This window comes from Lissotriton vulgaris, chromosome 7 (assembly GCF_964263255.1).
Source record: "Lissotriton vulgaris chromosome 7, aLisVul1.2, whole genome shotgun sequence".
Taxonomy (NCBI): Eukaryota; Metazoa; Chordata; class Amphibia; order Caudata; family Salamandridae; genus Lissotriton; species Lissotriton vulgaris.
The window spans coordinates 1,636,684,633-1,636,697,081 of NC_141695.1; the positions used below are offsets into that span (position 1 = coordinate 1,636,684,633).

At 44.7% G+C, this 12,449-nt stretch overlaps 1 protein-coding gene across 4 annotated transcripts in view; it reads right to left on the minus strand.

Moving 5' to 3' along the window:
- The window catches only part of ZMYND8 (zinc finger MYND-type containing 8), a 417,579-nt gene that overhangs the window by 269,403 nt on the left and 135,727 nt on the right, over positions 1-12,449 (minus strand). For 2 of the 4 annotated variants that reach the window (XM_086932600.1, XM_086932599.1), the window contains exon 4: positions 6,360-6,452. The exons of the other annotated variants lie outside the window; for them this stretch is intronic. In XM_086932600.1, the coding sequence (XP_086788726.1) occupies positions 6,360-6,452 (93 nt within the window). The remainder of the gene's footprint in view (positions 1-6,359; positions 6,453-12,449) is intronic. 4 annotated transcript variants of the gene reach the window in all.

Below are 12,449 nucleotides of genomic sequence, written 5' to 3' on the forward strand. Positions count from 1 at the left end.
CAGCTCCTCCTGGTAGGACAAGCAGCGAATACGTAGAGCAACGTAGTGGAGGCTTGAAGCGAGCCGAAAGCTTACAGTACATTGAAAATTGCCAATGGGGTGAAAAGTCACTCAGTCCATGTGAAACAAATGCTGAATCTGGCCGTAAAACGAAAAGTCACGACATACAAACCATCCTCGGTTGGAACGCAACCTACACCTTCCGCTTGTCCCTTTACGCATTCTTCACTTTCTGCTTGTCCCGTAACGCATTCTTCACCTTCCGCTGAACATATTTTCCACCATCCACTTGCCGATGAAACTTTTAAAAAGAAACTGGCCCTGCAGGGCAAGTTGTTGCGGACCAAGAGGCAACAAACATGACAGCAGCAGAAACGCACTCATGCGCAATGAGAAGACCTGCGCACGGAGTCCAAATAAAATGGCGGCAGGCCGTCACGTCTGCACGGGATGGTTTGGGGCAAGGACGTACAGCCCGAAGTCGCAGCAGAAGAGAGGCAGACGTCACAAAGAAAAAGATGCCAGAGCCACGAGACGGGTAAGATTGTAAGTGCGCTATGGCGTGAGACTTGTTTGAAATGTCACAGCTTTAACTATCACAAAACAAACCGCATAGAGGATGCCCACCAAAAAAACAAAAAAAAATGTCACAAACTCACCGCGAAGAAACAATCCGGATTACACAAACGTTATCGTGGGCTCACACCGAGTAGAACATCTAGAAATCCAGAACGATCGCAGGAAGGCAGGGAAAGCCTCACACTTTGGGAAGAGATCGTAACAGATCGTAACAGTGCTTGACAACACAGATGGTGGGTGGTTGTTGTGAAAGGGAGAAAACTGCTTGCGCCGGTGCAACTCCGCAGGAAACGCTGACAAGATAAGACGTGCCCAGAGGGTGAGAGTGCACATCTACGCACCTGTCACAGAGAAGTTGTAGAAACCACTGCGAACAAGTAGGAAAGGCGAACTGTCAAGGTGCAAGAGCAGCAGGGAGACGCAGAAGGGTGATCAGGCCAGCTGAATCTCCTTGGCTTTCATGGCTGGAGACAGTCAATCTCCAGATGACAGCAAGACAGCAGTATGCTCCTTCACAAAACAAACGCCCAGGGTGCAGGCTGTCCAAGATGAAAAGGACGCTGGTGGGGTTTACTGGGCGTTTTTCCGATTTTATGAAAACATTAGCTTACTCGTGTAGATACTTTAACTGGATGCTAGAACAAACCCTGGTTTCCTTATAGCTGAGTATGGGTATTCCTTCTTATCAGCGTAGGTTAGTCCAAGAAACGTCGCCAAACTGTGGTACATAAACAAAGAAACGTCGCCAAACTGTGGTACATAAACAATGATGCGTAGTCCAGGTGTAGAAGTAGATCCCTCTTTATTAGCAGGTACATAGGTGGCAAGTTATAAGGTAAGAAGATACAAGGAGAAAACCCCACCAGGAGAGAGCTACCAGCTCCTCAGCCTGAGATGACCAACTGACAATCTCAACACAGTAAGGCACTCAAACATTCCATGATGTCACAGGACATTCTGACAAAGTGGTAGAGAGGGTAAAGATATAGAAACCATTTACCACACACAGTGACCACATGAGCCACGGTATAAAGCCGCCTTCCGAGAGACAAGCTAGAGTGGACGCCATCTTAATGAAACGTCAGCACGTCACGAGGCTGATGTTAACAGTGCAGCTAATGCTGGATGCAAGCAAAACAACGCTGTCTAGCGGCTTTTTCTTGCATGAGAATACATGCAACATTTGCAAATATTTGGTTGCTACAGTACACCGTGCAATTATGCAAAGGGAAGGTAGCCTTGGACAGTGTAGCAATCCTTCACAAATTATTTTTCATGATAAGCTGGTACCGCCAGGGTTTTTTACCTTTTTAATAAATTGTGTCTGAGGCACTAACAATGTTACAACCTTCACCCAAGGGAGGGAAAAGTTAAATAATTTAGTACAAGGGGACCGTAAATAGCTCACACTGCAAACTAAACCAGTTTTAAGTGACACATTTTTCCATCTGACCTCAAGATCGAATGACAGGTTAGTAAAACGTGCAATCGCCATAACCTTCTCTGGTTTCACAGTGATTAAAAAAGTTTTCACTAATACAAACAAAACAATGTACACTTGCATTTAAATGCACCAATGCATAATTGAACGTAAAAAGGCACTTCCTTTGTCAAGAGGTGATCAGACTATCCTTAATTAACTAATGTCAATAAATGCTGACGTGGTCACCAAACCTATTATGCAAGCAGTAACAATACAACGTATCCGCAATTCATATGTTGATCACAAATAAATATAAAACCTGTTGACCTTGCTTTTTTTTAAATTTTTCTAAAAAGTTTATTAAACCAAAATTTCATTTAAAACAAACACGATTAAAAAGCAAAAATACAATAGGGAGAACTCACTGTCCAGAAAGAATAAAGACAGAATATTTTCAGCCATATTGGAGGTCAAGTAAGGAAGAACCACATGCAATAAATTGTATGTATATACAATGCTGATATGGGGACTACGGGTGGAACTCCATCACCCTCAATTGCATGACTCTGGTCCCAAAGTGATCATTAGTCTGCAAACTACGGATCCTAGGACTGATACACCTGACCTGACCCTTTTAAATGGTGCAGAACACTTTGAAACTGTCCGACTGTCTCTTAAAAGGATTCTTGATATTGTTCCCAGGTCGTTTAACTATCCCCCTGATTCGATGTAGAGTACAATATGAAGCATTGTGGAGAAGTGTGGCTCAATGATTAAAGCGGCAGACCCTGATGCAGAGGTCTATCCCGGGACCAGGGTTCAATTCCCCGCCTCGGCGGGTCTTGGGGTCAAAATTCCACGGACCTGATAATTCTCGCCTCGGTGCCTATTCCAATCATGGAGTCCCACTCTGCAACTCTGGGCAATAGCTTGCTTAATCTCCACAACGGCCCCCACAACGCTAAGGATGCCTGGCCTCCACCTTGGGGGTGCCCAGGAGTGGACGCCTCACAGGGAAAGCCAGGATGGGTTCCACAGCGGTATTCGTACAAGCGCATTGAGACCCTTGCGGGTGAGTAGTGCACTATACAAGTATCAATTTACATTTACTTCAGAGCTAGTTGCACTGCTCTGAATACCAACATCTTTACGGGAAGTCTGACAAATTCTCTGTGCAGGGTCATGTAGCTCTTTAGCTGACTCACAGCCAGCGACAGCCCTACATTAGAGCAGATGACCATAGCCCCCCTTCTCCCTGTGCCGCAAAGGTGAAAAGTAAAATTTTCATTTATTACCATTTTATTTTTCCCTCTCCCCAGCCGGAGCTATTTCAGGGCTGGCCACTGCTGCTGACTGGCAGCAGGGGAGTGGTGCACTCTCCACCAGTTTATAGTGCGCATGTCATTTTGTCAGGATGTATTGCGACGGACAGCCTGCCATCCACATTATAAACCACTCCACCCAGCTGTCTTAAACCGCTGTGTGGAGAGCAGGCACATACCTCCAGTGCCTGCAGGAGTGTAGAGGCAGCTCGCCCCACCAATCCACGCTCTCCTCTCATGTTGCTGAACATTATCAGCAGCATGAGAGCAGCATCTGGATTGGTGTGGAGGATTCAATTGCTGGGGACGCCGAGGCAGTGAAGCAGAGGACTGGAGGAGGCAAGCCAACAGAGTAGGGAAGTACATTTTTATTTTGTTAATGATTAGAGTTGGCTCATGTTTCTGATAGATGAAAATGAGAAATTAGTGTGCTTTTGATTTTTAGAAAGTCTATGTTGTGAGTTTGGGCCTAGTTTCTAGCTGACACTTCAGCGCAATGTGGAGCCTGGTAAAGTTGCAGGTATTGCGTCTTAAATTGCCCCACCAAATATTTGGGTTAACAGCAGTTACTGCTGAAGGCACACTTCTGCAAATCAGACTCTGGGCTGCAATAATAATCAAAAAACCATTTGGAAAGTCGGCACTGGATGATGAAACCCTTTGTGAAGCCATAGTATTAGCCGTTTGAGTCAATTCCAAATAAGAATAATAAGATTATTCTATGGACATCAATTTGCAGTATACCATCAAACCTGTGTGTGCACCTAATCCTTTAATGAAAAGTCCAAGATACTAGAAGTGTCTGAAGAAGTGTTTGAAACTAGACTCCTGCCAGGATTTTGGCCAACATGATGGCTCACTGCATACCTAAGCAAAGGAATACTTTGCTACTTTCGGTGGAACTCATCCTTTCATCCCAGCCTCTGATTTTCAAGCGCCACAGTTACTTTTGAAGTTGACTCAAGTATAGACTGCTGTTCTAACACTTCAACACGATGAAGGTGCAGAAAGTCTTGGAGTCTGCTGATACACTCGTTTAGATCATTGGATAGCTGTGCTACCGCAACACCAGCGTTAGTGTTAATTTGTCAATTAATATGAAGAACTAGATTGTGAAGGACATCCACTGTTATTTGCCGGTCTAGGAGAACTTTTTTGTAAGAAGCAGTCTTGATTAACCAGTCCTTGAGCTAAAGCTAAAAAAAAAACTGACATGCTTTGAGAACAGATGGAGTCAGTGGCAGCTGGTAGGGGACTGTGGCGAGAGGACAAGAAATAAAATGTACAACTTACCTGCCAGTTGCTGTCGCCAACTGCCACCTCTAGCTGCCGCCTCTTTCAGGAACAGGAAGCTCCCAGGCTTCCAGACTCCCCTGACCAATCCTGATGCTGCTGATAGCAGCGTTGTGGTTAAACGGAGTGCCCTGGTTCGGCACTCAGAGAGGGAGTGGAAACTTGGGCGTGTTCTCCACCCAGAATGTAATGCAGCCTGGGTGGAGAACATGCAAAGGATGCATAACTGTTTAGCCGGCCCAAGCGGGCCAGCCAAATAGTTATGCGCACTTTAGAGTGGAGCAACTATTCCTCCTCCATGTGACAAGGGGAGCTCAACCTTCCCACCCCCACCCCCACCCCAACCCCCGCCCTAACCTGGTGGCAACTACAATACAAAAAATGAAATGATAATAACTGTTATTATTATTTTATTTTTCCTTTGCACTGCTTTGAAGCAGTGGGGTAACGCTCTTCCGCCTTAACGGAGGAGCCATGTTGGACAGAGTACTAACATCAAACCAAATGGCAGTATTTTGAAATGTAAGGGAAGCAGATATCCACATAGACGTCCAAGCACTGGAATATGAAAAAATTTACCCTGCGGATCTCTGGCAACCACTCAAATCACTTAACATTGGTATGGTAAGTCTGATAAACACTACACTAGTAAATTTTTCTTAGTTTATCAATGAGTTAGTCCCCTTGAGAGTACTACTTGATACTCACATTTTGTTCCCCTTCTAACAAGAAAGTCCAACTTCTGTGCTCAAATTTTTTATGTTTTCTTCTAGATTAGGTGTACCTCCTTCACTAACTGAGAAAATGAGAATATAAACATGAAACTATTCTGTACAAAATCTAGCAATACATGTCTCTCTGCCAGCTTGAAGATACTTTATGATTACACCCACTAGGGTGCTTAGAGGTGGAGTCCCTGGCACCCTACAGGCATCCCACAATCAGGGAGTGGGCTTCTGAGCTCCTCGACTTTCATTCTTTTTTTATCAGACGCCTGGCTATTTAGTTGCTTGTGTTATTTCTTGCATTTACTGACACAGTGATGTGTTAATGAAATTATGTACTTTATTGCGCTTTATATTTAACAATTTAAATGGTAATTCTGTGTTTTTATGATTTGTTTGATAAATTGAAAAAAGCTTTCTGGTGATGAGGATGATGATGATTAGAAGAAAGAATCTGTGTTTTTATGATTTGTTTGATAAATTGAAAAAAGCTTTCTGGTGATGAGGATGATGATGATTAGAAGCCTGTATTTGATGGCTTGACCTGCTGGATTTGCTGTCTGGAACGTGCTTACATAAGTTTTGTTTAATGCTGAGAACACTGCCCTCTTTTCCGGAACAAAGGAGGTCAGCGTTTCTGCACTGGCTTTCAGTATTTGCCTTTCGTCATCTATATAGGAGCCATATCAATATTAACTGCATTTTCACAATTTCACTGCCCAGCATTGGGAATCAGAGACGTTTAGTCTAAGTTACAAAGCCTTTTGTGGCACTAAACTCAATATGTCCTTAAAGTTACTGACTGTCTCATCAAAAATTGTGATTCTTTTATTTACTACTTTCAGCAAATCGTCTTTCTGGTCCCTCTGTATCAAGTCTTTAAATTGTTCCAAGGCAGCTCATAGCGTTTCACAAAGGACAGAAGAGCTTGCAGCCCGGAGAGTTCAGATAGTGTTTCTTTCCTTTAACATAGGGACATTGTCTCTCTTGCAAGAGGAGCAGCAAAAGTCAACAGACCTGCATTAAGTGACTCCGGTGGTGGTTTCGTCCATACAAAGAGTGAGTCCTGGTCAGGTGGCCTTGAGAAGTTCTTCTGACAATTCTTTGAGGCTGTAACAGAATTAGGAGTCAGAAAGACAGACTGGGAAAGGAATGTAATATTTAAGAGCTTTCTGGACATCCTGTCACTTTGCCATTAGATCACCTACTGTTGAGTTGTCATTATGAACCAACTTTGGTTTTGAAAGAGCACTGTCCTCAAATGGATTGTGTCCTGGTTCAGAGTAGGATGACATTTATACCATATGGATCTTGAACAACTGGGCAGAATAGGTGAACCACGTTGACTCAATCTCAACATACTTCTTAGCTTCATAAGGTTAAATAATTTGCCAAAAAGAGGGCCAGAATATACCTTTGAAGAAAAGACATGAAATTAGGCATTGTGGCCTCCATTGCTGTGTGGTAAAGATCTACCACGGAGTAAATGGGGCAACAAAAGGTCACGGTCATATGATCACAACTTCCAATCCTCCAGTGTTTTTTAGTCGGGATAAGGTCAGGAATCCTACAAATGCTAAGACAGTTGTCCAGCCATAGACTATGGATTGGGCACCCTTGAAAATTATCCTACGCAAGGAAAAAAAAAAGATGTAAATTGATGCACCACTACCCCAACATACCAAGGTGCTATGTAAATTTGCTATGTTAAGGCTTCAGATACAAACTAGACATGTTTTTCATTACAGAGGAAAAGAGGCTGCCTTTCTGTCTCCACAAAAATAATATCAATAGGAGAAAACAATAACCATCTAACATGAAATATTTCAGTGAAGAAGATAGTTTGTCACCGAAATGTGGAGCTTCAGGCATGAAACCTCACGTGATTGTCTCATGCTATCCAGTGCCATAGGATTAGCTACATGGATTTACTTTGGCTCTACTTTTGTAATATGCCCTTGTAAAAAAATGAATATTTAATCTTAAATTTACCTCAACAGAAATTCAAGATACTACACTGACCTAGATGTTAACTACAAGTAGCTAACCATCTAAAAGTATGTACTTTGGTAAAGGATGATGCTCATTTAACCAGATGGTGTTGAGAGAACGTTTCCCAGCTTGCCAGCAAATGGGAGATTACTATAGAGCTTAACTTTATCACTTTTTAGCACACACCCTTGGAAACATTTCTGAACTATTTAAAACAGTTCAATAGCAAGAAAAAGGTTCTCAGAGACATGTGTTTGGAGATGCTTTCTAAACTGCAGCAGTAAAGGGATTTAACTCCTTATTCTGGGTGCATAACAGCGGCCTTTCATGTTTTCCTTTTTAGGTTTCGCCTGGCGAACAGCTGCGCAGCAGCGTTTTGCGCAGGCGAAATCTTATGTTAGAACAGTGTGGCCTTAGTTTCGCCTCTCTCTTCCATTGGCTAGCTCCATAAATGGAGGCTAGCCATTGGAAGAGAGATCGGTCAGTCATTTACCGAGGCGATTGGTGGGCGTTCCGCCGATTTTTTTCCCTTTCCGCCCCTTTTAAAACGTCATGCGGCTGTGGGCGGGTGGTCCCCCCCCCGTGATGTTTTTGTCTTTTTCGAAGTGCCTTTAGCTGGAGTGGTCTGCGAGATTTCAGTTGCCAGGAAGAAGTTGTTATTTGCGATCAGGTAAGCAGCATTTTGTTTCTAATTTTATTTGCATGTGTACCCCGTCTCATGTCGTCTCCCTGTTTGTTTTACGTCTTTGTGTGTGTTGTTGCTGTCGTCTCTACATGCCCCCTGACACTGCAAGAAATCGAGCGCTATGTTGATGTTTTTCTTTCAGTTGTTGTGCTGCTCATTGTCAGTGTTGCTCCCTCCTGTTGTCTGTACTGCTGCTTCAATCCCTTGCTCCCTCCCACCCTCCTGTGGTCCATGCTGCTGCTTCCCTCATTCCTTCTTTCCCTCCCTCTCACCTTTCCGTTGTCCATGTTGCAGTTTCCCCCCCACCATCCTGTTGTCCATGCTGCAGCTTCCCACCTCCCACCCTTCCGTTGTCCATGATGCAGCTTCCCCCTCAGTGTGGTATCGGTTGCGAGCTGCAGACGGCAGGAGTCACCGCAGCGGGGGTGTACCTCTGTCCTTGCCTGGCTCTACTTCTGTGACTCTCCCTTGTCTGTGGACGCCTGAGCTTGTTTATGTTGTCATGTTCGTGGCTGCAGTAAGTTCGTTACAGATTTGTGTAAGCTTCGTGTTTTTGCTGAACTCTGATATTTTTTTTGTCTGCTGTTTTTTATATAGCGCGAACTAGAGGTATTGGAGCGCTTTACATAAGGAAACAAAACTACACACATGGCCACATTCATTTATTAGGCATGATTGAACTATGTGATATGCCCAGAATCACAGGTTGCTTATTGAACCGACGCCGAGACTCAAATGTGGTTCCCTTGTTCCAAAGTCTGTCCGCAACGCCACACACTCTCCCATTTGTCTCCTCTCAAGAAAAAAATGGCTTAGACATTAACAAAAGTAAAACTTTAACTTGGGGAGGAAGAGATGTCACTAAACGGAGAAAAGTTGTATGTCACTGGATGCAGTCAAGATGTGGCCACATTTTAGATACTGCAAGAAATCGAGCGCTATTCCATTCAGCGTTTTGTGCATCTCATTACCAATTTTTTTAAATGTATTTTGGAAGTGCAAAGAAAGATGATTAATCGATTCATCCGCAAATCAACTTTCTAGCCCACCATAGTTAATAATTGCTTGCACACCCGAGGATCAATAAATACTTGGATTCGCTGTCGGCATCGGCTGCTTTGTTGAGTCGCCGGGCTGTCACGTGGACGCACGTCACAGGATGGAATGCCTGCCTGGGAGATTAGCATCTCCCCCTGACCCAGGATGGGAGGTGTCCACTCGCACAAGACCCCCCTCAGGGCGTGAGGACAATGGGACCGTGGCAAAGCTGCTGCTGGGCTCTACCTTAGTAAACACCTATAGAAATCCGCCGGAAAAGGACAAACAAAACTGAAGAAAGGATTCTCTGAAACGTGACAGAGCAAAATAAGAATATAGCTGACAATATAGACTGAACAGGTAGAATATAATAATTTGCCTTTTTATATTTGTCTGCTGTTTTTTATATAGCGCGAACTAGAGGTATTGGAGCACTTTACATAAGGAAACAAAACTACACACATGGTCACATTCATTTATTAGGCATGATTGAACTATGTGATATGCCCAGAATCACAGGTTGCTTATTGAACCGACGCCGAGACTCAAATGTGGTTCCCTTGTTCCAAAGTCTGTCCGCAACGCCACACACTCTCTCATTTGTCTCCTCTCAAGAAAAAAATGGCTTAGACATTAACAAAAGTAAAACTTTAACTTGGGGAGGAAGAGATGTCAATAAACGGAGAAAAGTTGTATGTCACTGGATGCAGTCAAGATGTGGCCACATTTTAGACACTGCAAGAAATCGAGCGCTATGTTGATGTTTTTCTATCCGTCGTTGTGCTGCTCATTGTCAGTGTGGCTCCCTCCTGTTGTCTGTACTGCTGCTTCCCTCCCTTGCTCCCTCCCACCCTCCCGTGGTCCATGCTGCTGCTTCCCTCATTCCTTCTTTCCCTCCCTCCCACCCTCCCGTTGTCCATGCTGCAGCTTCCCCCTCCCACCATCCTGTTGTCCATGCTGCAGCTTGCCTCCTCCCACCCTCCCGTTGTCCATGCTACCGCTTAGCATCCCTCCCATCCTTCCGTTGTCCATGCTGATGCTTCCCTCCCTTACACCCTACTGTAGTCCATGCTGCTGCTTAAATCCCCCTACCCTCCCGTTGTCTATGCTGCTGCTTTCCTCCCACATTCCAGTTGTCCATGCTGCTGCTTAAATCCCTCCACCCTCCTGTTGTCTATACTGCTGCTTCCCTCCCTCCAACCCGCCTGTTGTCCATGCTGCTGCTTTCCTCCCACCCTCCTGTTGTCCATGCTGCTTCTGTCCCTCAAGTTTTCCTTGCTGCTGCTTCCCTCCCTTCAGTTGTCTATGCTGCTGCTTTCCTCCCTCACCCCCTCCAGTTGTTCATGCTGCTGCTTCCCTCCCTCATACACTCAAGTTGTCCATGCTGCTGAAAGCATACTTCCCCGCCCCCCTCCCGCTGTCCGTGTGCCCGTTCCCGCCCCCCCTCCCGCTGTCCGTGTCTCCTGGATGTGCAGTGGATTGCAGTTCACAGCACTTGCCTGGCCCAGTGTACTGTAGTGATGACTGTGTATGGTGGGTGACAGCTGGCTGTGTAATTGGACTATAGGTGACAGCTGTACTGTGGACGGCGGGTAAGTGTGCTGCTTATGACGATTGATTGTGCACTGTTGGAAGCTGGTTGGGAACAGTTACTGTAGGCAACTCCTAGTCGTACATTTTACAGGTGACAGCTGGCTGTGCAGTGTACTAGGAGTGACAGCTGATTGTGCACCATTAGTTTCATCTGTCTGCACAGTGGTTGTCATCCAGCTGTGCATACTATTATATGGGTGACACATGGATGCACATAAAGTAAAGTAACAACTGCTTGCATTGTACAGTGCATGGCAGGTTCCTGTGCAAAAATAGTAACAACTGGCTGTGCACCGCGTAGAAAAGTTAGCAAGAGCCGGCTGTAGTTTGCTGTAAGTCACACCTGGATTTGCGTGTATCATGTATGACAATTGGATTTGGTCAGTTTGCGACAGATAGCGAGCAGTTTACTGTATGTGATTGCATTCTGTTTTGTACTCTAGGTTGATGTGCGTAATGCCCTGTGGCTGTAAGCAGAGTGCTCAGTATGACAGATGTCAGCGTGCTCAGAAAAGTATTGTGGTTGGCAGGTAGGTTTTTGTTTTCCAGCTGGTGGAGCTGATTTTGCACTGTGTATCGTGGGTGACGGGCCTGGGCATGCAGTGTGTTTTGGTATAAAGCTTCATGTGTAGGGTATGGTCGTTGAACTGCACATCATAGGCTACATAGGTGGGTGCTTGCAGTGTATTTTGGTGACATAGGTCTGCTCAGTATAGGTCACATAGCAGAGTGCTTACAATATGTGAACGAGCTAGGTTGAATATATATGTACAAAATAAGCATGCATTCCTTACAGTGTGCAGCTGCCTGCAAATGTGTACTCATTACAGAGCGTTGGTGCACAGTCCTCAACTTATTTTCTGTACTGTGTGTGTTGGGGCTGTGTGTGTTGGGGCTCTGTGTGTGTTGGGGCTCTGTGTTTGTTGGGGCTCTGTGTGTGTTGGGGCTCTGTGTGTGTTGGGGCTCTGTGTGTGTTGGGGCTCTGTGTGTGTTGGGGCTCTGTGTGTGTTGGGGCTCTGTGTGTGTTGGGGCTCTGTGTGTGTGGCTAGCTTTTTTTTTTAGGTGGCTGTGTGTGTGGGTGGCTCTGTGTGTGGGTGGCTCTGTGTGTGGGTGGGTGGCTCTCTGTGTGTGTGTGCGTGTGGGTGCAAATGGAATAGGTCTCGCATTTGCGAGAGATTAAGCTATTGGCATTGAAAATGACAATGACATTTATTTATCTGTTTTCAAAACCAACACATAAATACAAAATTTATCATTTACAATGCCAATAGCTCTAACTTTTACAAAGGCGAAACCGTTGCATTGTAAATGCTTGTTGTTTTTGGATTTGAACTCTGGCAAACTGGGTCTTCTTGAGTTGGAGGGGGTGGGAGCACACTGCCTCACATCTCAACACTCAATTTGCTCCAAGGCCACATGGTAAATGCAGTGCATTGTAACACTTACTTAAGTAGTAGTCTTAAATGTTTCACCCTTGTTGGTTCAGCTTGTGCCGTGCAACTCTAGACATGCGTTTCTGCATTAACCACATTCCCAAACCACATTCACTGGATGATGTCATCAGTGATGTCATCAGTGATGTCATTTGAGATGTCACTGACAATGTCATGAATGATGTAATATGTGACATCATCAGCAGTGGATTGCGTGTGCGAGAGTTACAGTTAGTACAACTAACTAGAACGGAGGAATTTCAATGGTTTTGTACAAGTAAAATGTCCAGCTAACTATAACACCCCTAAAACCTATGTTTTTTTCAGTGAATTTCTAAGGTTTTTTAATTGCTAATTCCTAACTAT